The sequence below is a fragment of the Lissotriton vulgaris genome, chromosome 5 (genome assembly GCF_964263255.1).
Source record: "Lissotriton vulgaris chromosome 5, aLisVul1.2, whole genome shotgun sequence".
NCBI lineage: Eukaryota > Metazoa > Chordata > Amphibia > Caudata > Salamandridae > Lissotriton > Lissotriton vulgaris.
In genome coordinates this window covers 1962679021-1962706742 of record NC_141693.1, presented here as the reverse complement: position 1 = coordinate 1962706742, position 27722 = coordinate 1962679021, and the positions used below count along the sequence as shown (strand labels likewise).

The following is a 27722-nucleotide window of genomic DNA, read 5'->3' as shown; positions in this document are numbered from 1 at the left end:
GAGACTTGCGTCTAGAGACAAATAAGCTTCAGCATGCACCTTCCATATGTTCGGTAAAGCTTTTGTGGGAACAATGACATCACTGATGAGGTGTTCAAACTAGCTGCGACTGAAGTCATAGACACAAATAAACAGGTAAGTGTGGAAACGCACTCTACATATTAGTTCAAGGTTAAGTATAGGAACAGTGATATCACTGATGCATCATAGTTTTTAAGGGTTTAAACTGGCTAGCCCTGAGGTTAATCATTAAAGCCACAGAAGGCAACATCACCAAGGAAACTTATACTTAAACTTATACAGGCAAACTTATACTTTATGACTGAGCACTTTTACATCCTAAACCATTCCAAGCCTCAACTTTCTTTTAGCCAGTTTCATTTGATTCTCTAATGAACATTCAGACAACAGAAATATGGAGTCAGATCAGACTCTATACAAACACTATATAAAACAAAACAAAAATTAGTATTTTCTACCTATGAGTACCCTATAAGCTAATGATTTTATAATAGACGGCCTGATGTTTAGAGAGAGCTTTGAAACTAAGCTGAGACAATGGGGAATGGGATACCACCCCCTCTGGCCCTAGTCCCTTAAATAATGTGCAGAGGTTTTATTCTCTACTAGACATACTATATGACACAGAGTGGTGGCATCCCAGAGCAGCTAAGGATGCTCCATAGTACTCTTAGTTGACTTTTGTCCAAACAAGATCATATCCGCTGTCTTTTACAAATGGACACGTAGATGCTCTAGAATAAGATGTTAATTGATTCGCATGTGTAGGAGGCTGGCTTAGTATATGGTGCACATTTATTTAAGTGAAGCACCTTGCACAAATCCAGACAACTCTTATGGCAATTTAAGTGGTCTTAGACAACCATAGAAAGCTCTCTAAGTGGTAGCTGTGGAGAGCAGCCTCCAGGCTTTCTCCAGAAGGAGTGTTACGCAGTTTGTTTTACCAGTACTAATCATGTAGTGTAGGTTAAACGAAAAAGAACCACATAGTGTAGGTATAAAAATAGCTGTATTTATGATACACACTCACTTACACAAGGGTATATCTCCTACCTAGTGATAGAGACACAATGCACACAATATTTCAAAAGGAGAACAGGTAAGTAGCACAATTCTCCAGTATTAGGGGTGTCTTTCATAGATTCACATGCCTGAATCATTCCCCGTCGTCGGAGTGGGAGTCCCACGGTATATAAAAAAGTAATAAAATGCCATAATACATATAGCAAATATCAGAATTCCCAACCAGGAAGTAAAGTAGCACCAGCTACAGAAGAAAAAACCCTCACCCTCGTGACTAGTCATTATGTCTTAGTCCAAACTGCAGCCAATCAGGCGACAGCACCCACCAGAATGTTCTCCCCAGAGGCTCAGGCTCTCAGATTTTCTACCGCACGTCGTGTGAAGGGAGTCTCCCTGAGCTCTGCTCAGTTTTTTCTTCTACACAGTTAGTTTCTTCAACTTTTCAGATGTCTTCTTCAAAATCCCTTTTCAGGGCCTGTGATTCTTGTGGGAAACAAAGACTTTTCAAGGAAGATCCCCACAAGAAATGTTTATATTGCCTTTATCCTGACCATAAGGCAAAGGAGTGCAAGATCTGCCGGACCTTCCCCCCTAAGACCATCAGGGATAGAGAAGGACGACTACTATTGTGGCTAAACAGACTCAAGGACAAAGAGGACCCTTTATCTGAGGTAGGAAGCTTTGCCTCTGGGTCTTCATTTATTTCTACTAAGAGGAAGGCAGACACTGAGGTGTCATCTCCAAGGGCTAAGGTGGCTAAGATGGCCCAATCCTCTCAGGATGCTCCTGGGCCTAGTACTTCGAGTAAGACTCTCCCACCTGCTAAAGGTGATAGTACGCCCTCTAAGAAGTCTGGGAAATCTTCAGTTCCCAAGAAATCTTCAAAATCTGTGCCTCCTCAGTTGCCACCTTTGACAATTTCAACGTCAAAAAAGGACTGTGTTTCCTCACATGTGGCCACGTCTACCACCTGCACTATGACTTTCTCCTCTCCAAAGCCTACTCTTGTCATGTCTTCGGCTTCATCCTCTACTCTGGTTCATGTTCATATCAGACCTATCTCGTCGTCGACGATTGTCCCGTCGACGACGGCTAAAGTACCGTCGACGAGTTCCTCGTCTACGATTTTGATGTCGACGGTTGGATCCCCGTTGACAATGAAGATGCTGCCTTCGACGAAGTCCTCGACGTCGACGGCGTTACCGTCGACGGTTAAACCCTCGTCGACGACGAAGTCCACGTCGACGAAGCCACCGTCGACAGCCTCGACGGCGTCCCCGTCGACGGTGTTACCGTCGACGACCTAGTCGACGAAAAGATCCTCGTCGACGACGAAGACCACGTCGACGAAGCTACCGTCGACGACCTCGACGACGACCCCGTCGACGACGGTACCTTCGGCGAGACAACAGTTTCAACAGCAAACTGAGATACCATCGACGCCGCCTCTGTCAAGCTGCACTGCCTTGCAAGTTTGGTCAGCGCATACATCAGGGATTCCTTTGCCATCGCCTGCAACTACAGCTACGCTGTTGAGGAAAAGAGCAACTACTGAGACGATTTCTTCTACGCCAGTAGTGCCAGACAAACGTTTGGATTCCGATGAGGAAGGATCCTATGAGGATGAGAATTTTGGAGCAGCTAGAAGTCCATCTGACCTCCGAATTAAAGTTCAAGAGGATATGGAGGAAGAGATGGATGAGACTGAGCTTACGTCACATGCAGATAGGCCTGCTCCTGGCATGCAGATGCCTGATGATTTGTTTCGCAATCTGCAGTATATGCTCAGTGACTATTACAGACGATTCCCACCTTCAGAGTCAGAGGAATCCCAGGTATCTACACCAAGACCTAGGACAGCGACTCCGTTGGTTAAGCAGTCGCAACCAGTGGTTTCTGTGACGTTGGAGGGAGAACGTCCAACATTATCTCCGGCGCACGTTACAGCTCCTCAGACAGGAGAGGAAGAATTCTCAGAGCATGAGGAACAGGAAGAAGGTGAACTGGACAATGTTTCAGAATCGTCTGAGTATGAGAATTATAATGCAAACACGCCCTCTCCGGCAGAACCTACTACATCTGAGTCACCACCCGTGGACATTGCCTCATTCCACAAGATCATGGATAGGGCAACAAAGAGATTCATGATAACCATGGAATCAAAGCAAGAAGACTGCTTCTTGTATGATTTCAAGTCTACACCACAGAAACAGAGTTGGACCATTCCGATTATAGAATTCATCTGGAAAGAGGGCCTAAAGATCATGTCAAAGCCAAATTCTTTACTGGCAGTGCTTCCGAGAGTAGATAAGAAATATAGGGCGCCGACTTCTTCTCCAGCGTGCCTTGTCGGACAAGCTAAAGCGGACTCTGTGGTAGCGCAGGCAGCGCAGAAGAGGTCTTCTAATTCGACATCTCAAGTCTCTGTTCCACCAGACAAGGATGGAAGACGCCTGGATTCTATCGGTAAAAAGGTTTCTACTATTGCAGCAACGACAATCAGGGCCGCAAACTCCCTAGCCATATTAGGGAGATACAACAGGCAGATGTGGTCGGACATCTCGCCGTACATGGACAAACTTCCCGAGCCAGATCGAACTGAGGCAAAAAAGATCCTTCAGGAAGGAGAGTATGTCTCCTCTGAAATAATTGATGCTGCAGTGGACGTTGCTGCAACGGGATTTCGACAGTTAGCGGGTGCAGCTGTTCTCAGAAGACAAGGATGGTTGAAGGCAACATCCTTTCGGCAAGAGGTCCAAACAAGGATTATAGACATGGCGTTTGATGGAGAGTACTTATTTGGAAAACATGTTGATGATGCTCTGGACGCCATCAAAAAAGATACGGAGACAGCACGTTCGCTGGGTACTCTGCAATACAGGAAGTCTTCCTTTCGTGGAGCAAAAGGAAGAAGGAACTTCTCTAATAGTTATAACCAGCAGCGTTCCTATTCTTCCGCCCAAGGAAACCAAAGATTCCAGCCATATAGGCAGCAGACATATGAACAAAGGAAAGGAAATTTCTCTCAACCTCGAGGAAAATCTAATTATCGAGGAAGAGACAGTAAGAAATGAGGTACGCATCCTGCCACCACTTTGTACCAACCCGAACCAAATTGGAGGAAAAATATCCCAAAATTACTTGAATTGGTCCACAATTACCACAGACAAATGGGTTCTGGATGTGGTAGCCAGAGGTCACATTTTGGAATTCGTAAAAACTCCCCCAAATTGCCCCCCAAAAGGACCGCCTCCAGCGCACCTCACGGAGCTTTTCGCCCAAATCTACGCCATGATTCGGAAGGGAGCAATAGAAAGAGTACCTCATCATCAGAAGGGAAAAGGCTTCTACTCAAGATTTTTCCTTATTCGCAAGAAGTCGGGGGAATGGCGTCCCATCCTCGACCTGCGTGCCCTAAACAAATTCCTAAAAAAGCTGTCCTTCAGGATGCTAACACTTCAAGAAATCCTCCAATTTCTTTCGGCAGGGGAGTACATGGCAACACTTGACCTTCAGGATGCATACTTTCACGTACCGATTTTTCCCAAGCATCGGAAGTTTCTGAGGTTCAGAGTGGCTGGCAGGGACTTCCAGTTCAAAGTTCTTCCATTTGGACTGCGTTCAGCCCCCAGAGTGTTTACGAAGATACTGGCCCGGTGGCTGCCCACCTTCGGTTGCAATCGATACAGATATATCCATATCTGGACGATTGCCTTGTCAAGGCCAGTTCTTTCGACATGGCGCAAGATCACATCCAAACAACTCTGTCACTGATGCAAAGCCTGGGTTTCTCAGTAAACTTCGAAAAGTCACACCTCACGCCAGCAACAAGAAAGACTTTCTTGGGAGCGACGCTGGACACCAAGCTCGCCCAAGTATTCATCTCAAGAGAAAGACAGGAAAAGATTCAACGGTTAGCTGTGGCACTGTTATTAAAAAGGTGCGTTTCAGTGCGCATGTTCAAATCTTTCATCGGAATGATTTCTTCCTGCATTCTTCTTACCCCCAACTGTCGTCTTCGGATGCGACCCTTGCAAGAGGAGCTCAGTCGCCAGTGGATTCAAGTGTCGGGGTCCTTCGAGGATATCATCCAAATTACGCCTCGAATGCGGGAAGCAATCCTATGGTGGACTGAACGATACAAACATGCAAGTGGGATTCTCGTTCCTCACGGAAGTGCCCAGGATCATAGTAACGACGGACGCTTCAATGACGGGCTGGGGTGCTCACCTCCAAGGCATGACGGTCAGCGGAAAATGGAACAAGATCCAAATGAGATGGCACATAAACAGGCTAGAATTGCACGCAATATTTCTGGCCCTGAAGTCCTTTCAAACGACTCTGGAAGGCGCCACAGTTTTAATTCGAACAGACAACACCACCTGCATGCATTATCTAAACAAGCAGGGAGGCACAAGATCAGCCCGGTTGTCACAACAAGCACAAGAGATTTGGACTTGGGCCCTGACTCACAATATCCATCTGTCAGCGGTCCATGTTCCGGGAATCGCAAATGTGTTAGCGGACTCTCTCAGCAGGTCCACGGGCTGCACTCACGAGTGGGAACTACATCTACCATCTCTGAACCGCATCTTTCAGCTGTGGGGGCATCCAGATCTGGACTTGTTTGTGACATACCAGAACCGGAAATGCCCATACTTTGCAAGCTGGGTTCCCCACAAGGACTCGTGCGGGGATGCCCTTTCGCTGAATTGGAATCAAATATTCGCATACGCTTTTCCACCGATACCTCTGATCCCGAAGGTCATCAGGAAGATGAAGAAGCAGCCATGCCGGTTGATACTAATTGCTCCATGATGGCCCCGGCAATACTGGTTCACCGAGCTCCTTCTTCTCTCGGAATGCAACCCTATCCAACTTCCACGCATTCCGAATCTTCTCTCTACCCAGCAGGGCAGAGTGTACCATCCGGACCCGAACTCGCTGAAATTGTCAGCTTGGCTCCTCAACACATGGAATTTGCACACTTAAATATTCCACAAGACTGTCAGGAGGTACTGGCGAAGGCCAGAGCTCCATCCACGATCAAAACCTACAAGCTTAAGTGGAGGCGTTTCTGTGCATGGTGCCAATCCAATGGTCTACATCCCATTCATGCCAAACCAGAGCAAATCCTTCCTTTCTTTTTGCATTTGGCCAGATTGGGTTTGGCACATTCTACTCTTAAAGTCTTCCTGGCTGCCATTTCTAGATTTCGTCAAGATGGATCAAATTCTTTGTTTTCTGTGCGGATTATACAACAATTTTTCAAAGGATTGTTTCGTATGTTTCCGCCTGTACGTAAACCTCCTCCTGCATGGCATCTGAATGTCGTGCTAACTCAGCTCATGCGCCACCCTTTTGACCCGATCCATAAGGTGGACCTGAAATTTTTGACATGGAAAGTATCATTGTTACTAGCCTTAACATCTGCTAGAAGGGTTAGCGACATTCAGGCATTTACATCTAAAGCGCCTTTCATTCCATTCACCACGGACTCAGTGGTGCTACGTACTAATCCAACGTACATGCCAAAAGTACCCTTGGACTTTCATTTGAATGAGCCGGTTGTCCTGAAGACATTCTTTCCAACCCCACAGTCTCCAGCTGAGAGAGCACTACATTCATTAGACATTAGAAGATGTCTTAAGTTTTACCTTTCAAGAACCTCTGCCATCCGCAAAACAGACCAGCTGTTCGTGGCTTATGGGCGGCAGCGCCAGGGATGTGCATTGTCAAAACAAACCATTGCTAGATGGGTCTCCTCTACTATTGGACTTTGTCATCAGCAGGCCGGTAGACCCTTACAGGCCTTGCCAAGAGCACATTCTACAAGGGCGGTTAGCTCTTCCACTGCCCTTTTTGCTGGTGTGCCTCTTAGACAGATTTGCAGAGCTGCTACTTGGTCTAGCAGCACACCTTTACTAGACACTACTGTCTAGATTCAGCAGACGACGCAGATGCTTCGGTTGGAAGAGCAGTGCTGCGCAATCTTTTCAAATAAGGTGAGCCTCTGTTTCCACCTCCTCCTCTATGCTCTTTAGACGTTATTTCAGATGTTGATGATAATTGTTATACATGTACAGTGTATATATATATATATATATATATATATATATATATATATATATATATATATATATATTTATATTTATGTATTTGATTATCTGACGTCTACGAGCGTTATGCTAGGAGTACTGCTTACTATTCTGATTCAGGCATGTGAATCTATGAAAGACACCCCTAATACTGGAGAAGAACAATAGTTACTTACCTGTAAACAGGTGGTTCTCCAGTATTGGTGTCTTTCATAGATTCACATGCAACCCGCCCGCCTCCCCCCAGAGACTCACTCAGGCATTATGGAGTCTACTCCGGTGCGAGAAAATCTGAGAGCCTGAGCCTCTGGGGAGAACATTCTGGTGGGTGCTGTCGCCTGATTGGCTGCAGTTTGGACTAAGACATAATGACTAGGATAGTCACGCGGGTGAGGGTTTTTTCTTCTGTAGCTGGTGCTACTTTACTTCCTGGTTGGGTATTTCTGATATTTGCAATATGTATTATGGCATTTTATTACTTTTTTATATACCGTGGGACTCCCACTCCGACGACGGGGAATGATTCAGGCATGTGAATCTATGAAAGACACCAATACTGGAGAACCACCTGTTTACAGGTAAGTAACTATTGTTCATACACAGTGGTCGCCAAGGGGAGACCCAACCATATACTAATAAAGTGGAATGTGAACTAAGACCAAAGTCGCAATTTGACCCAGAAGACCTAGAAGAGTTGGGGACCCAAGGAACCACTCAAAGGAAGTACCCATGACCTCCCCCCCAGGAGGCCGGTGCAGAGTAGAGACAGAGCAGCGTACTCAATGCAAGCCAATGGGGAAGTCGCTGTGGCAGTTTTCAAGAGGAAGGACACTTCCCAGAGGACCCTGTGAAATATGGAAGCACCCGTGGATACCCCAGGAACCAAGATACCGGGTTCAAAGGTGTGAAGTGGCATCAGAAACTGCTGTTGACCACAATGGAGGTCTTCAGAAAAGATGTAGCTGGTGAAGACGGTGAAAGAGTCTGGGAAATCCAAGTATGGATTCCTGACAAGGAGTACCTGCAAGTAGAGGGGACAGAGTCTATGCCACTCGAGAGTGACCAGGAGGTACTGACCACCGAAGACAGAAGATGCAGGAGTGATGACGGTGACCTTGTTGCTGCAGCTGTGAGGATCAGGTGATGCTCTGGAAGAACAGGAACCGTTCACGAGTTGTCCCACGTTGGCAGTCGAGAAGCAGAGGGTTGGTGTCCGGCAGGGGCACAAACAAGCCTTGGCATCATAAGCGGATATAGTAAACAAAGAAAGCGCAACATTGGGAACAGCAAGGTCCAGGGGCCTCGCCAAATGCAGGAGAGTCAGAGCAGGCCCGAGCAAGTAGGGGAGACCACTGAAGCCAAAGACGACCCTCTAGTACACCCATAGGCCGAAGGCACAGGAGTCGCAAGAGGAGCTCGAGTAGCTCACCAAAGATGCAGGCCCACAGTGCAGAGAATACTATGAGGACGAAGATCTTGACAGGAAGAGATGCTGGAGACTGGAGCTTTTTGTGTCCCGAAGATCTCTGGATGACAGAGTCAACAAAACTTGGCAGCGGTGAGTTGACGCTGTGCACATGGGTTCTGTTCCAGCAGATCTGATGAGGGATACTGGCCTCAACCTTGTTCAGAAGACAGTGCAGGCCTCGCTGGAGTTGCAGAACCACCACCTGTGTTGCTGAGCCTCTCAGATTCTATAAGACGTCAGGAGCAGCAGACGGGTCAGCTTGGTCGCAGTGCCTACAGATGCTGGGGAGTGACTCCTTCACTCCAAGGGAGATTCCTTCGGGTGTCTTTTATGCCCACAGGCCTGGAGAGGAACCTGGATAAAGCACAGGCACAGACGACAGAGATGACGGGCAGGACGAAAAGACCAGGCAAAGTCCAAAAAAGTCCAAAGTGCCCAGATGGTAGAAGTTGAAGTGGTTTTGGGGTTGAATCTATTCCCACGACTAATCCTTTGTTGAGTTTTCGTGCCAGAGTGGGAGCCAATGGCTCCCTGAACTGGCTCAAACTGGAGTATGCAAGGGGGCACCAAATGTGCCCTTCAAGAAGTCTGGTGGCGCTGGAAAGCCCAGTACACATTAATTCCTGTCTGGGAGGTGGTTTCACCTCCCTGTGGCAGGAAAAATATTGGTCTGCCTTCCCCTGCTCAAGCTTAGGTCAGCAACAGGAGGGCAGAAATGTGTCTGTGGTCGGCAGCAGCACTAGCTTGCCTTTAGACCCTGAAAGGCTGGTACCGGGAATACAAGGTGGCACCCTAGGGAAGCACTCCAAAACATGGGATCCAACATTGGAATCAGTGTTTGAGTAGGATTTCAACATGTTTGATATCAAACATGACCGCTTTTGGTGCAACCAATGTATAGTTAGACATCTAGTATTTAACTTGATGTCCACAATATGTACTAAATGGATGACCATGCTTACAAAGCCTGGAGAATCGATTCCAGGATTTGTAAGGGGTGTCTTGCTCTTGCAGGGCACCCTCACACTTATAGCCTAGCACCCTGCCTTCAGTATTGAAAGGCCTCTGCTATAAGGAAACTCATATCTGCTGTAAGTGATGCTAGCACTAACTTAAACAGGCTGCAACGGTAGGCCTGTAGTCACAATTTGAGTGGTCTCCCATGGGTGGCAAAATACATGCTGCAGCCCATAAATGACCCCTGGTGTACCTATGCCCTGTGTACCTTAGTACCATATACTAAGGACTTACTAGGGTACACCATTAACTAATTGTAGAGGTACCAAAGTACTTACCATAATACATTTAGGAAGGAAACACTGTGACTGGGGTCCTGATTAGCAGGATCCTAGTCAGACTAGTAAAAAAACGGAATAACACCAGCAAAAAGTGGGGTTAACCATGAAAGCACATCCTACTTTCCTCTAGCTGGAATGATGCTTTTTTATTACTTTATTGTGTAAAGCAGAGGCTTTAGCCTTAGAACGTTTGTGGCATTTTCTATTCATGCATCAGTTCCTGTGTTTGCACTTTGTAGGCATTATTAGATCGATTTTACTGATATAAAGGCAGTCACAGTTGCAGTTAAAAGGGGATTGAGTTAAATGGTGCAGCAGGTGCAGTGACACCAGGGCCAAAAGTTGTCATAACTCCACTAAACACCAAAGATTGTTATATTTTACTACTAAACAGGCAGTTATCTAGCAGACACTAGGGCAATGATTTCAATAGTGCAGCAAGTGCAGTGGCACCAGGACCAAAAGCTCTAGGCACCCCACTAAACACCGATAGACACTATATTTTACAACTAAACAGGCAGTCACAAGCGCAGTTATCTTTCAGGCACCAGGGTAATGATTTGAAAGGTGCAGCAGGTGCAGAGGCACTAGGATCAAAAGCTCTAGGCACCCAACTAAATACCGATTATTGCTATATTTTATAGCTCAACAGGCAGTCACAGGCGCAGTTATCTTTCAGGCACTAGGGTCGTGATTTGAATGGTGCAGCAGGAGCAGTGGCACCAGGCCCAAAAGTTGTCAGAACGCCTATAAACACCTAATATTGCTATATTTACTACTAAACCGTCATAATTGCAGTTACCTTTCAGTTAAAAGGGGTATCATTTAAACAGTGCAGCAGGTGTAGTGGCACTGAGGTCAAAATCTCTAGGGACCTCACTAAACACAGATTCTTGCCAAATTGTACTACTAAATAAGACAGTCACAAGTGCAGTAATCTAGCAGGCAATAGGGTTATCATTTCAATGGTGCAGTGACACCAGGACCAGAAGCTCTAGCCACACCACTAAACACATGATATTGCTATATTTTACTACTAAACAGGCAGTCACAAGTGTAGTTACTATGTGGGCATCAGGTTTATGATTTGAATGGTTAAGCAAGTGCAGTGGCACCGGGGCCAAATGTTATCATAGCTCCACTAAACACCAAATATTGCTATATTTTACTATTAAACAGACAGTCCAGTTATCCAGCAGGCACTAGGACCATGATCTCAATAGTGCAACAAGTACTTTGGCACTGAGAGCAAAAGCTCTAGGCACACCACTCAACACAGATTATTGCTATATTGTATAACTAAACAGGCAGCCACAAATGCAGTTATCTCGCAGGCAACAGGGTAATTATTTGAATGGTGAAGCAGGTGCAGTGGCACCGGGCACAAAAGTTGTTGGAATGCCTCTAAACTGCCAACATTGGTATATTTTACTACTATACAGGTAGTCACAAATGCAGTTACTTTACAGGCAATAGGGTCACGATTTGAAGGGTGTCGCAGGTGCAGCGGCACCGGGGCCAAAAGTTGTCAAAACTCCTCTAAACACACCAATATTGCAATAATTACTAAACACACAGTCATAAATGCAGTTTTCTTGCAAGGGGCATGATTTGAATGGTGCAGAAGGTGCAGGGGCACCGAACCCAAAAGAACTCCTCTAAACACATAATATTGCTATTATATCAATTAATTCTATTATTTCCGACTTTCATTTAATTTTTCAGAATATTCCTATTACTTACCCGCACTATACCACTAGTAACAGCACAATATATTGCCTTTTTGTACATAAACAAGTCATAACAGTTTAACAGACTTTCTGTAACTTATATTGTACAACTAATCAGAAAGCTACAACTTACAACAAAAAACAGCTTATTGTTAATCATATATGTGAAACCTAATGCATTTACCAATGCTTCTTACTGTTAGTTTCCGTATAATTTTCATTAACGCATTTCCAATCATTTGCCTCTTTAGTAACTTTTTTTACTAATATAATCAGAGAGTGAGCATCATTCCAGATTACTAGAACTTCCTCCATCTTTTCACCCAGGGAGCTTTACAACAGCCACCATTTTCCCAAATTTGGGCTTTGTAAGTTTATATTTAACCATGATTTTATTACTCGGTTCCTTAAAATTCTGATCCCAAGTATCATATGATGGTTTCTCTACTGGACTTGTTTGTTTTTTTGTTGAAATGTTTTCAAATATTCTTCGTCTTTGCCAGAATAGTTATTGGCTAAGAATCTTCAGTAACGTTTGTCTTCTCAATGTTCATGTTATGGTCTAAAGTCTTCATCAATATTTGTCTTGTTTCACTCTACCTGTTTCAATTTCAGTGATAAGTGATTGATAATGTTAATAAGTCTTCAAATCTTGCATTCTTTAAAGGAGTGTACTATAATGAATTTTATTAAGATATAACACAAGTTGTTTACTCCAGTTTGCCACCTGGCTCCATCGTGTGAAACAAACACTGGGGCATATTACCAACGATTAGCGATATTTATCGCTAACTAGGCTTAGCAATGATATTTTCATCGCTAAGCATCGCCAGAAATTATCGCTGAGATAACATGTTATTAGCTACGTTTATCTCCAAAGCGATAATTTTTCCGGCGATAGCGTGAATATCGCTGAGAATACAGCGATATTCACGCATTAGCGACTAAATGTTCTTAGCCATGTTATCCACCTCCCATTGGATAACATGGCTAAGAACTGGTCTGGGCAGGTGTTATTTTTTGGCGATATTCGTGCTTAGCGTGAATATTGCCATCGCTAAGCCTGCCTTGCTAATAGGCGTTAGCGACGTTAGCGACTGCTTTCAGTCGCTAACGGGTTGGGAACACTCACTTTGCATGTCATTAGCGATAATTATCGCTAACATGCAAAGCGGGCCCGGACAAGCTCGCTATCGCCTACAAGCTGTCGCTAACTGCTGTTAGCGACAGCTTGCTAATAGGGTGATAGAATTTTCGCCGCTTAGCGGCCGTTTGGCGAAAATGCCTATCGCCCCCTTGATAATATGCCTCACAGTTCTTTCAAAGATGATAGGTTATTATTTAAGTTGATGCATAAGGCGAGATTTATCTGTAGAAAATGTTTTCTTTATAGCATCTGTATCTGCTAAAAGTGTCAGCCATCTTCTCCTTTTTGTAGTTAGAGAACCACGGGGCATATTATCAATGATTAGCGATATTTATCGCTAACTAGGCTTAGCAACGATTTTTTCATCGTTAAGCATCGTCAGAAATTATCGCGGAGATAACGTGCTATTAGCTACGTTTATCTCCAAAGCGAGAATTTTTCCAGGGAACATGAAAAGCGGGCCCCAAACAGCTCGCAATCGCCTACAAGCTGCCGCTAACTGCTGTTAGCGACAGCTTGCTAATAGGGTGACAGAATTTTCGCCGCTTAGTGGCCGAAAACGGCCGCTAAAGCGGCGAAAATTGCCTATTATTATTATTATTATTATTATGGAATTTGGTAAAGCGCACAGCTACCCCCTCCGGGGTGTCCCGGCGCTATGGACAGGAACAGCTGAGGATTAGACGACTAGCCGCGTGGGAACAGGTACGTTTTTAGATTGGATCTGAAGAGGGTTTCTGATTCAGTGAGTCTGAGGCTAAGCGTTAAGGTGTTCCATAGTTTGGCCGTAACCACAGCAAACGCTCTGCCACCTCTTCTCGAACGATGAAAACGGGGCGGTAGCAACAGACAGAGGTGGTTGGATCTCAGAGAGCGAACCGATTGGACTTGCTTCAATCTGGCTCTAAGATAGCCTGGCCCGAGGTCATTGAGTGCTCTGAAGGCCAGGACTAGGGCTTTGAACTGTATTCGATGAGAGATTCGGAGCCAGTGTAATTTCTTCAGATACAGGGAGATGGAGTGCCGATAGGGGACATGACAAATCAGTCTTGCGGCCGCGTTTTGGACAATTTGTAGTCGATGGCATAAGTATGCAGGCGCCCCTACATACAGACTGTTGGAATAGTCCAGATGTGACGTGATGAGGGTGTGCAACACCGTCCTCATTGAGTCATCTGACAGATAGGGGGAGATTTTTTTAATCATTTTAAATTTGCCAAAACAGGCAGAAGTGACCTTTTGGATTTGAGTTTTGCATGATAGTTCATTATCAAAATGGAACCCAAGGTTCCGGGCAGAGTGAGTAGGGATGGGGGGTGGGTTGAGCTCAGTAGGCCACCATACGGAAGGTAGCAAGGGGATTTTTAGATTAAAAAATAGCACCTCAGTTTTATCTGTGTTTAGTTTCAATGTGTTTGATGTCATCCAATGAACTATTTTGTTGAGGCAAGATTTAAAATTGCCGACCCCTTTGTCAGAGTGGTCTCTAAAAGAAAGGATAAGCTGAGTATCATCAGCGTAAGAGACCACTCTGACACCGCAGTCCTCAACCACTTTTGCCAATGGTGACATGTAGACATTAAAAAACAGTGGGCTGGGTGCCGAACCCTGTGGGACACCACAGTCCAGGGGCATCTTATTTTTTGGCAGGTGGGGACGGCACCAGACCTGTTGCGTTCTGCCTGATAGGAAGGATTTTATCCACGCCAGTGGAGTGCCTGTATTCCTAGATTATATAGCCTGTTCAGTAGTATGGAGTGGGTCACGGTGTCGAAAGCCGCGGACAGATCGACGAGGACCAACATGGCCACCACGTCTCTGTCCACGCTCTCTCTAATGGTCTCTGATACTTCCAAAAAGGGCCGTCTCTGTACTATATCTGGGCCTAAATCCGGATTGAGAGTCATGCAGAAGGGAATTGGACTCTAGATAGTCGGCCAATTGCTCTTGTACTACTTTTTCCAAAATCTTGGCAGGCTTGGGTAAAAGGGAAATGGGTCGGTAGTTGCTGAGTACCGACGGGTCAGCATCCACTTTCTTCAGTATGGGGGATGAGCATTGCCTGTTTCCATTCCGATGGAAATATACCTGAGGAAAGTGAGGTATTCCATATGGAAACTAAGGGGGTGGTAATAAGTGGACTCAGTTGCGTGAATATTAGAGCTGGGACGGGATCAAGGGGGGAGCCAGATTTGCATTTTTGCATTCTGAGAGGGACAGAGTCTTTGATGATAGGGTCGAATGCGTCAAATGTGGTGGTGCTGGCTGTAGGAGGGGATGGAGTCTATTGCCCCCCTTAATAATATGCCCCCACATGTCAAGTTTTTAGGGAAAAAAATGAATCTTTAAGATGAGCCACTGTTTTATCCTGAATTCATTATAATCAAATTGTATTTTTACCTACTTTCTTTCAAGACGTTAATACTTCTGCGGGTTGTGCAGCCACACCGTGGAAGCTGAGCCAGTTATATGCTACTACATGGCCAGAAAGAAAGAATTCCAAAAATGTATTGAGGCTGCCCCTTGCCGCTTATTTCTTTCTTTATTTTTTTTTAGAATATTTTTATTGGTATTTACATTTTACAGAGTACAAAGTGACATACAACCAATATCAAGTTTATAGGGCATTCACATGGGATGTTACAGCATACGGTAGTGGCTGTGTTCGAATCTGGTATGGATATTGGTTTTCCATTCTAGTCATGTCTTCCCCACCTACTAGCGCACTTATAACATTATTGCGGGTGGTTGTGTGTTAGGTTGATACATAAGACATTACACGGAACATAAAATTGAAGTGCGGTTATTTTGTGTCAGGTCGTCAGCCCGTCATGGAGTTGTATTTGGCTTTTTTGGTTCAGGGTTTTTGTTCTTCATGGCAGTTTGAATGGGTTTAGGAATAAGTATAGTTTTGACCACATTCCTCTGTTGGGGTTCTTCCATGGTGTGTGTCTGAGTGCAGTGTTATCCGCCCCCCTGAGAAATGTCACCCAGTTCAGCCACCCTTTGAATGTGATTTTTGAGGCATCTTTCCATTTGGCAAGAACTGTTTTGACTGCCATCGTCAGAAGGAAATCCAGGGGGTTACTGTCCTGTTGTGTGGCTACTTCAAATGTGATATGGGCCTTTGTAGTTGTGGCGAATGTACTGTCTAGAGTGCAGCCTACTGTTTTGTTGATGAAGTTGAACACCTTCCCCCAAAATCTGCTGACTTTACTGCAGTGATAGATGAGGTGTGCTAGGTCCCCCCTTTCTATGTTACAGTTCCAGCATCTGTCGTTATCTCTCAGTCCTATCGATGCTAGACGTGCTGGTGTCCAGAATTCTTGGTGTAGTAGCCAGAGTTTTGTTTGAGCTAGAACCGGCGATATCATGTTTTTAGATGGGGCTGCCCAAAAGGATTGTGGCTCTTGTTCAGTGAGTTTGGTACCTAGCTGTGTTTCCCAGTAGTTGGTGTTTTTGGCATTGAGCCTGGTGGATGTAGGGCCGAGAAGTTTATTTATGTGTGAGATCTGGTGGCCTGCCTTGTTTATTGTTTCCATGTAATGAAAGATTGAGGGTTTGTGCTTGGTTAGCTTTGATTTCCTTAGGGCTGTTTTGATCGCCAGGAAATTCCTTGCTGCCTATTTCTAACCAAGGAATCCTAAATTGGATCTTGACATACATTTTGTTGCATCACACCAAAGCTAATGTAACATTAGTGACTGTGTTTTGTTAATGCACTGATCCACTGCACAACATTTCCAGTGCAGTTACTACAAGTCCTGAATATTCCCTCTAGCCACTACTACATACATTCTAGAGGAAAGAAAAGGGTGGCATTGTCATCCCTGTTTTACGGACTGTTATTTTAGAAATCCATAATACATGTGTCTAAGAAATATGCAGTACACTTTGCTTATCTGTGCTTATAGTTTATCTTCATATCCATAACTGCCAATTTAGAAGAAAATTCCTTAGTGCCAGCTAGTTCCTCGAACACGTTTTGAAAAACAGTATACAATACATGTCATTTTATTTAGTGGTAATAAAAAATTCTAGATCAGGTAGTGCAGACACAATATTCCTAGGACGAAAAACTAAGACATTTGGTAAAAAGAACTCAGTTAAAGTCATGTTATGGTTCCAAAGCAAAAAAGGAAATGCCTGAGCTATACACCAGTTATGTCTCATAAGCACAACATAATTCACAATACCTTCATAAAAATCATAACTCGGACCTTAATGGACTGCTTATGAAGAAGAAGAAACTTTATGGTTCGATTAATTAAAATCTTTAAAGTAGAAAAACACTCTAGTAATAAAATGTTATAAAAGGAGATTCAGTAATAAAAAAGTTAAAATATTTATCGGTGCATAATTACATAAAGCCAAGAGGGTACCCGATTTGACTTTTCATAATTTTCCTGAAGGCATGCGTTTTCTATAAAAAAATCTGTGCCATGAGGCGTGGAATGACTTTGTTGCTGAAAAGGAGCCATACTTTTAAAACACAGTAAAAGAAACGGACAAAGAACAAGTCCACAGAAGTCCAACTGTCCGATCTGCTCACTTTAATGCTCTATCTAAAAGGGGGATGGCCCCTACATAGAGAAGGAAAATGACTCTGGTGTCTCGGTGAAACTCAGGGCCTTTAGGTGAAGTGAGGAGCCAGTAAACCACACAGAGCTTCTAACAAGGTCGTCCAGAGGAAAAGGTGGTGACTGACTGCATCAATGAGTGTGAAGCAACTCAGTTCAATAAGATGGAGATTTGGTTACTGGCACTCCCACTGCATTAATCTTTTTGCCTCTCTTATGACAAGCTTGGTGAACCAACCTATATTAAGCATCGGGTTCTCTGGGTTCATGGCTGCTAAGATGACTTGGCGGCAGGAGCAAACACCAAGTTTATTCCATTCGCCCTGCAGCAGCATCCTTCCATCGTTGAGTAAGGCAGGGCAAACACACGCCACATGCTCTATCGACTCTGTAGAACACCCACACCGCCTGCACATTGTACTGTCGTTTGAGAGGCGCCAATCTGGTAGATGTTGTATGAAAGGCCATTCACCCATCCTGAGGGCTTAACATCTTTTTTTCCATGCTTATGTACGATAGATATGTCGCCGCGATCCATGGATTAAACCGCGATGAAACCATCCAGGCATGTTTGCGTTTTGCCAGTAGCGCCCTATCAGAGTGAAAAAAATAGGACCGGAATCTTTTTTTAATGTACATTTTGAGGGCCTCCTGGGACGGGTTAATTCACCAGATTTCAGTCGCGTCCAGCATTTGCAATGAGTGTTCTAGATGGCAGCGGTGTTTTTGACCCACTTGGCTGGTTGATATTTCTTGCCACAGCATAGTCTCCAGGCTTCCTTCGCTTGAAATGCGCTGTTTGTTGCACAGCTTGAAAAAAGCACTGGCCTCAACCCCTCGATGGTCTAGAAGGCCGAACTCAAGTCTAATCTGAGTTGGGGATGAGGATTTTCAGTAGACTCAATACTCGCTTGAAGATTCTTGTTATTATCTTGTTCACCGGACAGGAGTCTTTCCCCAGCATAATCTCCTGCCATAAGGTAAATAATTTGAGGTTTTGGCTTTCATGATGATTAGAAGAGGGGAGAGACTTGGGCCGGATAACTACCTCGCAAGCTTCGTCAGTGCTATGTTGATTAACAGAGCCTTTGCCAGGACCACTTCCTTCTGTTTGGAGAAACTTTCCCTTAAGTCCATGTAAATCTCCAAATAGTTATAAGAGGCGGTGCTTTCAATACTTTTGCCATTAAATTGCCACCCTCCAAGTAGTAGCTTTCTTTTCCGGAAGGTAATTGTCTTTGATACATTTAGTTCCAGTTCGTTGCAGGTTGTGTAGGGGAGCAGATGATCGAGGAGCCTCTGCAAGCCAATCCTTGTGTGGCTAATGAAGACAAGATTGCTTAATCGGGTACTGCCAAGTTTTGGAGGTTGGGAATTAACATCATCAAGTAACTGTGGTAAATCTGAGATGAAAAGGTTAAAGAGAAGGGGCCCCAACACACATCCTTGTTTTACACCACGGGATGTTTGTATTTTCCTTGAGATGTGGGATCCATCTCCCAATTTTATACAGATCCAGGTGTAGAGTGAAGCTGGATTATGGCCTCTAGGAGGGCAGAGGCGATCCCCCATTTCTGCAGTTTAAGCCATAGAAGACCCCTGGGCACACAGTCGAAGTTCACCTTGAAGTTGTGAAAGCAACAATGGAGTGGAATTCTTAAGACCGATGCTTTCTCCGTCAGTAGTGATAGTGCAAGCAGGTTTGTTGTAGTTCCTGATTTTGCCACAAAGCCAGTCTGGTTAAAGGGTTAGAGGTGATTGTCAGTGGCCCAGGACGACAGCTCTTCGAGCAACAGGCTAGCGTAGTATTTAGATTCAACGTCCAAAAGGGCTATCATCCTGTAGTTTTTAGGATCAGCTCACCTACCCTATTTAAAGATTGAATGGATGATGGCTCCATGCCAGGACTGTGGAATATGCCAGATGTATAGTCCACAACTCGATGCCCACCTTGTACAGGGCCTGAGGAAGGCAGTTTGGCCCAGGGGCCCCATCTGACTGGCCGTTGCTTTTGATTCGTGCCATTTGAGTAATCAGTACTTCGGGTACCTTTGATGCCTGAAACAGAAGATCATCTTGCTGGTACAGGGTTTCAGTAATGTTTGCAACTTGCATCTTTTGCGACCATGTCTTTTAGTTGCTCTGGCATTGTGGGGAGTGTTGTGCCCAAGCGAACGGTCGAGAAGGCAGATGGTATAGGTTTAGCAGATCAACCCTCTTCACTTTTGGTCACTGTGAAAAGATCTGTTAAAAATGATACCCATTCATTTTCATGTATATTGGCACCACTTTGCCCTCTAGTGACTTGTGTCCTCCTATTCACAAGGGACCAGAAGACCTTTGGATTAGGGTTTTTACTTGTGTCTATTAATTATAACCAAAACTGGTCAGAAGTTTTTTGTTTATCTCGGATTAATACTTGCCTGAATGCTTTTTGCGCTTGCTTTTAAATGGTGAATAGCTGTGCTTCCCCCGGCGCTTCCAAGCATGTGGTATAGCTGAGTTACATAAGATTTTTCGTTTTTGGTCTTCAAAGGCAAATAATAGGTTCCCGGTTGAGGTTTCTTGTGAGGTGATGGGAATTTATTGAGTAATTGGCTTGAAAAGCATTCCCATTCTGCAGATGGCACAATGTCTACAGAGCTCCTTGCAGCTAGCATGCCTCTGCACTTTAACATTATGGTCGGTATTGAAGAGTCTAACCATTTTAAACTTTTGAGGTTCTTTGTGTAAATTCCGATTGTTGTAGAACTTGTTGTTGCATGCGGGACGACACTGAAAGACAGAATAATTACTTGGGGGTGATGGTCGCTCGCTCCTCGCGCCATGATAGTGTAATTTTCTGTCAAAGAGAACATTTTGTTGTTACATAAAGTGTAATCTAAGAATGATTAAATGTGTCTGTATGTTCTTGTCCAGGTTGGGGGTGTATCCAAGGAAAAACAGCCGTTCAGTGTTGTGTAACCCAAGCTGCTAAATTGTAGGATCATGCATTCTCCTAGTTTACTATATATATTGCCCGTCAGCTTTGTTTGATCCATGATATGTTGTTTACCCCACCAATATATATTGTCAAGTCTAATGGACTGCTTATTACCTCATAATGTTTATATTGTTAAAAAACAGAACATACTGACACAACATATTCAAATTATGACACTTATCCAAACAAAGAAATTGTACAGAATCCATAATGATTACATTAAAAAACGTTAAAGGTAAATTGATATGCACCCTCTTTAGCGATGTCATCAACAATGTCCTTTTAGTTTTCGTTAGTGATATCATCACGTATGCGTATCGAGATGTGCTTAATGATGTAGTGTGTGAGGTCATAAGCAAGTTGTGATTTGAATAGTTGACAATAAATGGCATATTTATTGTGTTTAAGGTATTGCTTTGGAACAGTAACAACACTTTTTTTCAGGGAGTGTCTTAAATTTTTTTTATGGGGATGTTAAAGTATTTGTACTAGCAGAACCATAATTTTCTTTTAATATTTTTTCAGTTAATTTTTCAGGGTACTTTAAAAGGAGCATTAGTAGTAGGGCAGAGAGTCCTCATGTGTGCATTCAGGCTCTCCTGCTCAACCACCTAGTCATCCTACCAGTTGCGTTTTCCCTTTTTGTGGAATACCTTTTCCATGGACACCATTCCAGTTTCTATGGTGCCTGATTTGTGAGTGTGTCCATAAATGTATATTTTAAAACATGCATGAAAACACATTTTCAAGCTCATCATAGTAAAAACTCAAGTGTGAAGAACCGAACTTGTGAGTTTTGTCCCCGCAAAGTCAACCAACAAGTTATACATACATTGCACCCTTTAAATAACATCCAACATCTGTATCAAATCAAAATATCACAGAAACTACCAAAGATATTGCTACTAACCCACAAAATTCCTACCTTCTGAATAAAGGTCTACTTTTATGCCAAGTTCGGTGTAAATCACTTCTGTTGCATTAGAGCGCAATTTCTCTATGAGGACTGCAATGGGCAAAACTCTTTTTGGCAACTCCTAAATTTGCTTCTACCCACAGATTTGCATGAAACTTAGGATGGTGAAAGTTAGATGGATGTGCCAAGTGAATACCCAATTTTATAAAGAATCGTCAAATGGCACCAAAGTTAGTGAGAGTCCACATGTTATAGCTACTTGATTTAACTATAAGTGGTGAACTTCAGTGTTATTTTGAATTTAAAATGTTACGTTGTAACTTTCATTTTCACCTCCAAATAATGACACTTTAACCTTATTTTTTGTCATAGAACATTTGTGTGTGTGTATATATATATATATATATATATATATATATATATATATATATATATATATATATATATGCCACAGGAGATTCTTCGTTGTAAAGAACTGGAGGGAACCAGCGGGGAATACCGGAAGGATCTTTATTAAACAAGAGCTATGGCGTGACGCGTTTTGGTCTGTGCCTTCTTCAGATGCCAGCTCCAACACAGCTCTTCCCGCCAGGACACCCGCAAAAGTACTCCCAGTCGTTCCTCCATTGGTAGAAGTTCAGGTGGGTGGAGTGAGAGTAACTAACAGCACTGAATCCACGTTGGCGGACTGCAAGTACCAGCATGCACCTCTAACGGCTTGCAGGTAAGTCACTCCCCTCCAGTCCCTTTGTCCTCAAGCGGGCCCTAAACAAAGTTCGAACGTGGATTGCGGTACTTGGCATACCTGTGCTGGTGAAACAAAGTATACCTTCCGGTTCCCCAACGCCTCAACCGCATAGGTCCACAGTCAGTTTGATCCTGGAAAAGCAGATACAGTGATCCCAATTCCTAAGTGAAGTCACGAACTGCGATGAGCAGCTGCGCCTTGCTGAAAGTGGATGCGGTGGGTTAAAGCCTTTCCAATACCATGGAATGTCCCAAAAAATTGCCGAAGCTGTCCTTGTGGCTTTTACCCAGAGTGAAGTGGGTCACCTCCAACGCGCCCAGGACTAGCGCGTACAATATGCCACGGGAGATTCTTCGTTGTAAAGAACCGGAGGGACACAGCACGGAATATCGGAAGGATCTTTATTAAACAAGAGCTATGGCATGACGTGTTTCGGTCTTTGCCTTCTTCAGATGCCAGCTCCAACACAGCTCTTCCCGCCAGGTCACCCGCAAAAGTACTTCCAGTAGTTCCTCCATTGGTGGAAGTTCAGCTGGGCGGAGTGAAAGTAACTAACAGCACTGCATCCACGTTGGTGGACTGCAAGTACAGGCATGCACCTCTCACGGCTTGCAGGTAAGTCACTCCCCTCCAGTCCCTGTATCCTCAAGCGGGCCCTAAATAAAGTTCGAACGTGGATATATATATATATATATATATATATATATATATATATACACACACACACACACGTATGTCTCACTGGGAAGGTTTGAGATATGTATGTGAAACTGAAAAAAAGATGTTAACACTAAAGAGTTGCAGTTACAGGTACTGAAGTAACTTGTAGTTCTATGCTTGGTTCCAGATCATGAAACACTAATTATGCACCAGCTGCAGGCCAAGATCCTGGAGCGGTCCCAGGTGCTCTACGATGTGATAGAGTATGCTGGCCAGCTAGACGTGTTGTTAACTATGGCTGTCATAGCAAGGGAAAATGGATACTGTCGGCCCAAATTCACTCTGTATAACAGCATCCACATCAAGGATGGAAGGTGAGATTCAAAGCAAGACATTTGGAAAATAAGATTATTGTGGAGTGTTGGAGGGATGACACCAAAAAGGTAATTAGAAGGCATGTATTTTTGGCTTGCTTATGAGCATTGATTGCTATCAAGGAGCAACTGTTGCATTCTGCTTAGCTCAGGTGTTTGGGAAATACTCTAGAAGCGTAGGAACACCAATGGAAAAGGGGCCAGAGAGTAGACATAAGCTGGGATCCATGAGGGTGCGGCAGGCTGTGGTCTTCCACAGAGTTCCTTTAGTGTCTGTCTCGGTTATACTTAGTACAGATCTGAAGTCTGCATCTCAGCCTCTTGCCCCACATGAATGTGCATCTGGGCTTTAGGTAAAATGGCAATTAGGTTGTATAGTCTCTGATCCAACCTGTGTTCTACATATCCAGTATCTGATTGGGAAGAGTAGTGTTAGATCCTTATTTTTACATCTGGTATCAAACAATCTATAATTGTATACTTTCACCATGTACCTTCCATAGCAGAGTAGCATGTTTATTCATTGTGTGTATTGATGATTTCCAATGTGTCACAGTTTATTGATGCATTTAATTGTGATTATTTTCCACCTATACTCTCAAGTGGACCAACTCTCTTAGGTCAAACATTCTGTTCATACTTTCTCTCTCAGTTTTATTGTTATAGATCAGTCCCATTGTTCTAAGCTGATGATTAACGTGATCCTTTTCGGGTATTTTTTATTCACATAGAAAATGTATGATGTATTTATAGTTAATTTGCTAGATAGAATCAAAATGTATCTTACATTTCAAAACTATTTTCCCATTAGGTTTAAATGAGAATGAAGAACTATTTGTACAGCTAGACTGACACAATTTAAAAAATAGGAATGCAGTAAAGAGTGTGAAAAAACAGAAAATGATTGCCTAACCCACCTTGACCAAGGGTGGGAAGGTGTTTATTAGGCTTCCCCAGTCCTGCTCCACTATCCCTTGCCTTGCCAACAAAAATGGAAAAAAGTGCAGCAAATGCAAACAATGACTAAATAGTTGCCCCAGTTCCTTGACTGTTTTTTTGCTTTTTTCCAGTGTGCCCAAATACAGCGAGAGTTGAATAAATAAATACTGATTGACCCACTTTCTCCAACATTCACCAGGCCGCATTGGTATGCTATGCACAGCTTCCCTGCCTTGCCTCAGGGCCAGGAGAGCCCTCCTCCTATCCCCTCTCCCACTTTCTTCGACGGAGGATGGGCACATGTGCTCTCCTTACCTTGACAAAGTGCTAGATTGGTGTATTTTTTAAACGCTCTTCCTTGCTTAATGGGAGGGGTTATTATGCTCTTCACCCCAAACTTTTCATTGAAGATGGTATCATTGTTTGTCCTCTGTTACTCGCTTATAATTTAAATATGCATAGCTCCTTCCAACACTACCAAATTGGTCCACCTCCCTGTGTTGTTGATCCCTCCCTGGGGTAACATTGTGTCTTCCACACTTGGTGGAGATAGAGGCAAAAAGTACCTCGCAGCCCATCACCAAGGTGAGGGAGTGAAGGGGGTAAAAATCATCACTCTAAACTTGTACAAAAAGGAAGGAGTACAGTCACTCATCCTCCCCTCACCTCCGGTAAGCTCTTGTACAAGGAAGACTGGAACACCCCCATACTTAGCTTTAGCAAGACTGGCAGGCACCAAAGCCTTATTCCTGTGACTAAAGTTAAGAAGGAAGCATGAGTTCACCTGCCCCTGCCACTGCTGCCTTTGATTACTCAAAGGCAGTGGAGATGACCATAAATTCCTGGAGAAGTGTTGGCTCAGGGGTTAGAGGCGGCAGACCTGGAAGCTGAGATCGGCCCTGGACCAGGGTTCGATTCCCTGCCTCGGCGGGTCTTGGGCTCAAAATTCCACAGACTTGACAATTCTCGCTCCGGTGCCTACTCGACTCACGGGTTCACACTCTGCGACTCTGGGCAATAGCTTGCTTAATCTCCACAACGGCCCCTCGTGGTGGGATGCCTGGCTTTCACCTTGTGGATACCCTGCCGGGGTTATCTCACAGGGGAATACCAGGACGGGTTCCCTAAGCAAGCGCTTAGATACCGGGTTGGTGATTTGCGCTATATAAATACATTTACATTTACATTTATCTCTCATCATTAGGTAAGGCGGGGGGAAAAACTAAGAGACACCACCATTGGTCAAGTATAAAGTGTACTCCCCCCGCCCTCGGATAAAGCAGGGGAAAAGAAACAATCCTCTCTCCTCAGGCATGGGCAAGGTGGGTGACATAACATAATTCCTCCTCACTTTCTTTGAGGCAGTATTTAACAAGCATTTGCAATGCAATAGGTCTTGCATTTGCGAATTTATAAGCTATTTGCATTGCAAATGACAATGCCTTTTATTTATCCGTTTTCAAAACCAACACATAGATAAAAGGTTTGTCATTAACAATGCCAATAGCTCAAACTCTCGTAAATGCGAGACCTATTGCATAACAATAGTTCCAATAACATCCCATGCCAGCAGGACGAAAGGGCTAATCCTGTGTCAACTTCCCATTCAAAATCTAAAAAGAATCCATTGGCAGGAACTTCCAGCAGCATCCAAATAGTAAGGGAGCAGGCCGGAAACAGTCTTTTTGCTGAGCCCGCCCTGGCACCAAACATTAGCTCTCCTCAGTCAAAAAACAAGGAGGCTACAGAGAAAAATCCCAACGCTGAAGCACAAGCACCCTGCTTATTACTGGAATGTAAAGAAAGGACTTATGTCCATCCTGCTGTAAATTTACCCCCTGCAGCAACCCCTTATGTATCAATCTTAGTTTGGGTTCCTGGCCTAAGAAAAGGTTTAATGGAATCCCACCAAGAACTGAAGAACAAAACTGTACATTGGCTTGTGAATAACACCAACTTTGGTTACGAAGATATAGCTGAGATCCTCACAACAAGAAGGGTGGGATGGATAGGAGGACGTAACAAGAGTATACAATGTGATTGTATAATAGTTAATTTTAGAAACTCATATATAACCCAGAGAGTCCTTAGCCCAGAGTAGGAGAACCAGGGGCGGAAATCAATTGCTTCCTCTGGGTTACTTTTATCCACCAAATAGACCGCAACTGTATGACCAATTGCAAGGGATGGGGTGGTGAGGGTTCACTAACAGTCCAAACAACTGCGAACCATGTAACCAAAGTCCACATTGGCTTAACCAATTTGATTTTAATATCCCTATCGAAAATAGATTCAGCCCCTTAGAAGGAGTTGACTGGCTAAAAGAACCAGCCTCATGTAATGAAGAGGGTGCATGTGAACTCTTCTTAAAATTGAAGATTGAGGGCAAAGAGAGGAGGGTGTAACTACTGGATGCATGTGCGGCTCTAGTGGTAGTAGTAATACACAATCTGTAAGTGAGCATGCCCAACATGGAAATCCCAACTGTTCAACATCTATAGGGCCCATGGGGAGCGATGATAATGGACAACAACAAATATTGACTAACCTCCCCTCCTCAAAGAACACCACTTGCAGTAGCCAGATTACCCGGGTTTTGTCATGGAACATAGCGGGTATATGTAATAAACTGAACAACCCAGATTGGGTATCTTTTATTAATCAATTTGAGGTCTGTATGTTTCAAGAAACCTGGGCAAGAGGGGAGATAATAAATCCAGGTTACGCATCTTTTAGTATTCCTGCAACAACTGGGGGTCTGGGGAGACCATCGGGGGGCCTTATCACATGGATAGGGGTGCATCTTGGATGCCGGGCCGTACAATGTTGATACAGGTTCCTTAGATATTCTGTGTGTCCATCTGCAGTTCCCTAACAAGTCACCAGTTGTCTTAATAAATCTATACTCCAGACCTACTTCCAGAGGGAATGAATCTAGTACGATAGATGACGTCTACATTTTTATGCTCTATTGAACCAAATCACGTGGTGCTAATCGGTGGGGATCTAAACTGCCATTTTGAACCACTTGAGGGTTTGTATTCAGTAGATTCATATGATGAGGACAGATCATTGGAAATACCTGAGACTAGATGTCCCAAAGTCAAAAAAATTGACCCCCCTGGTGATGCAGCTGAACTGTCTGCCTTTAAAACATTCCCTAAGAGCGTGTAACGGACGGTCAGTTTCCGATACATCAGACGGTTACAGATTTTATAGCAAAGAACAGGGTTTTGTATTATATTATATTCTAATTAACTGTAACTTTTGGAATATGAAGTCTCTACCATGCGCTCATTCCTGTGCTTGAAAAGATGTCTGATATGAACATGCCCCTTAGAGATGCTACCACCCTGGAAGCGGTAGAGACCAACTACGCGAAGCTAAGAGAAGTCGCTCTGACTTTTTTTTCCCCAAACAAAACTATGAGACCCTTTAAGCCATCATTTCACCCATGGTTCAATAGCTCATGCCGTAAGGCCAAAAGAACACTCATATCCTCAATTAAAGCCAATAACCGCGAGCTAATCAAAAACTCAAGGAAGGCATATAAATTAGCACTTAGAGAAGCTAAACAAAGATGGGAAAGGGAAACCTGGGATTTGCTGAAAACAGCTCTCGGGAGAGAGCTATTGAGGGTGTTCTGGGGCATTGTAAACACAGGCTCATCTGCCCCGAAAGAGGCAGCTGAACCGAACCTGGCTGAAGAGGTATGGAGGGAGCATTTTGAATCCCTC

General features: G+C 44.0%; 1 protein-coding gene across 1 annotated transcript in view; it reads left to right on the top strand.

Annotated features, from left to right (window-relative positions):
* The window catches only part of MSH5 (mutS homolog 5), a 1348607-nt gene that overhangs the window by 794861 nt on the left and 526024 nt on the right, over nucleotides 1-27722 (top strand). Inside the window, exon 18 of the mRNA XM_086920580.1 lies at nucleotides 22860-23046. Coding sequence (XP_086776706.1) covers nucleotides 22860-23046 — 187 coding nt within the window. The remainder of the gene's footprint in view (nucleotides 1-22859; nucleotides 23047-27722) is intronic.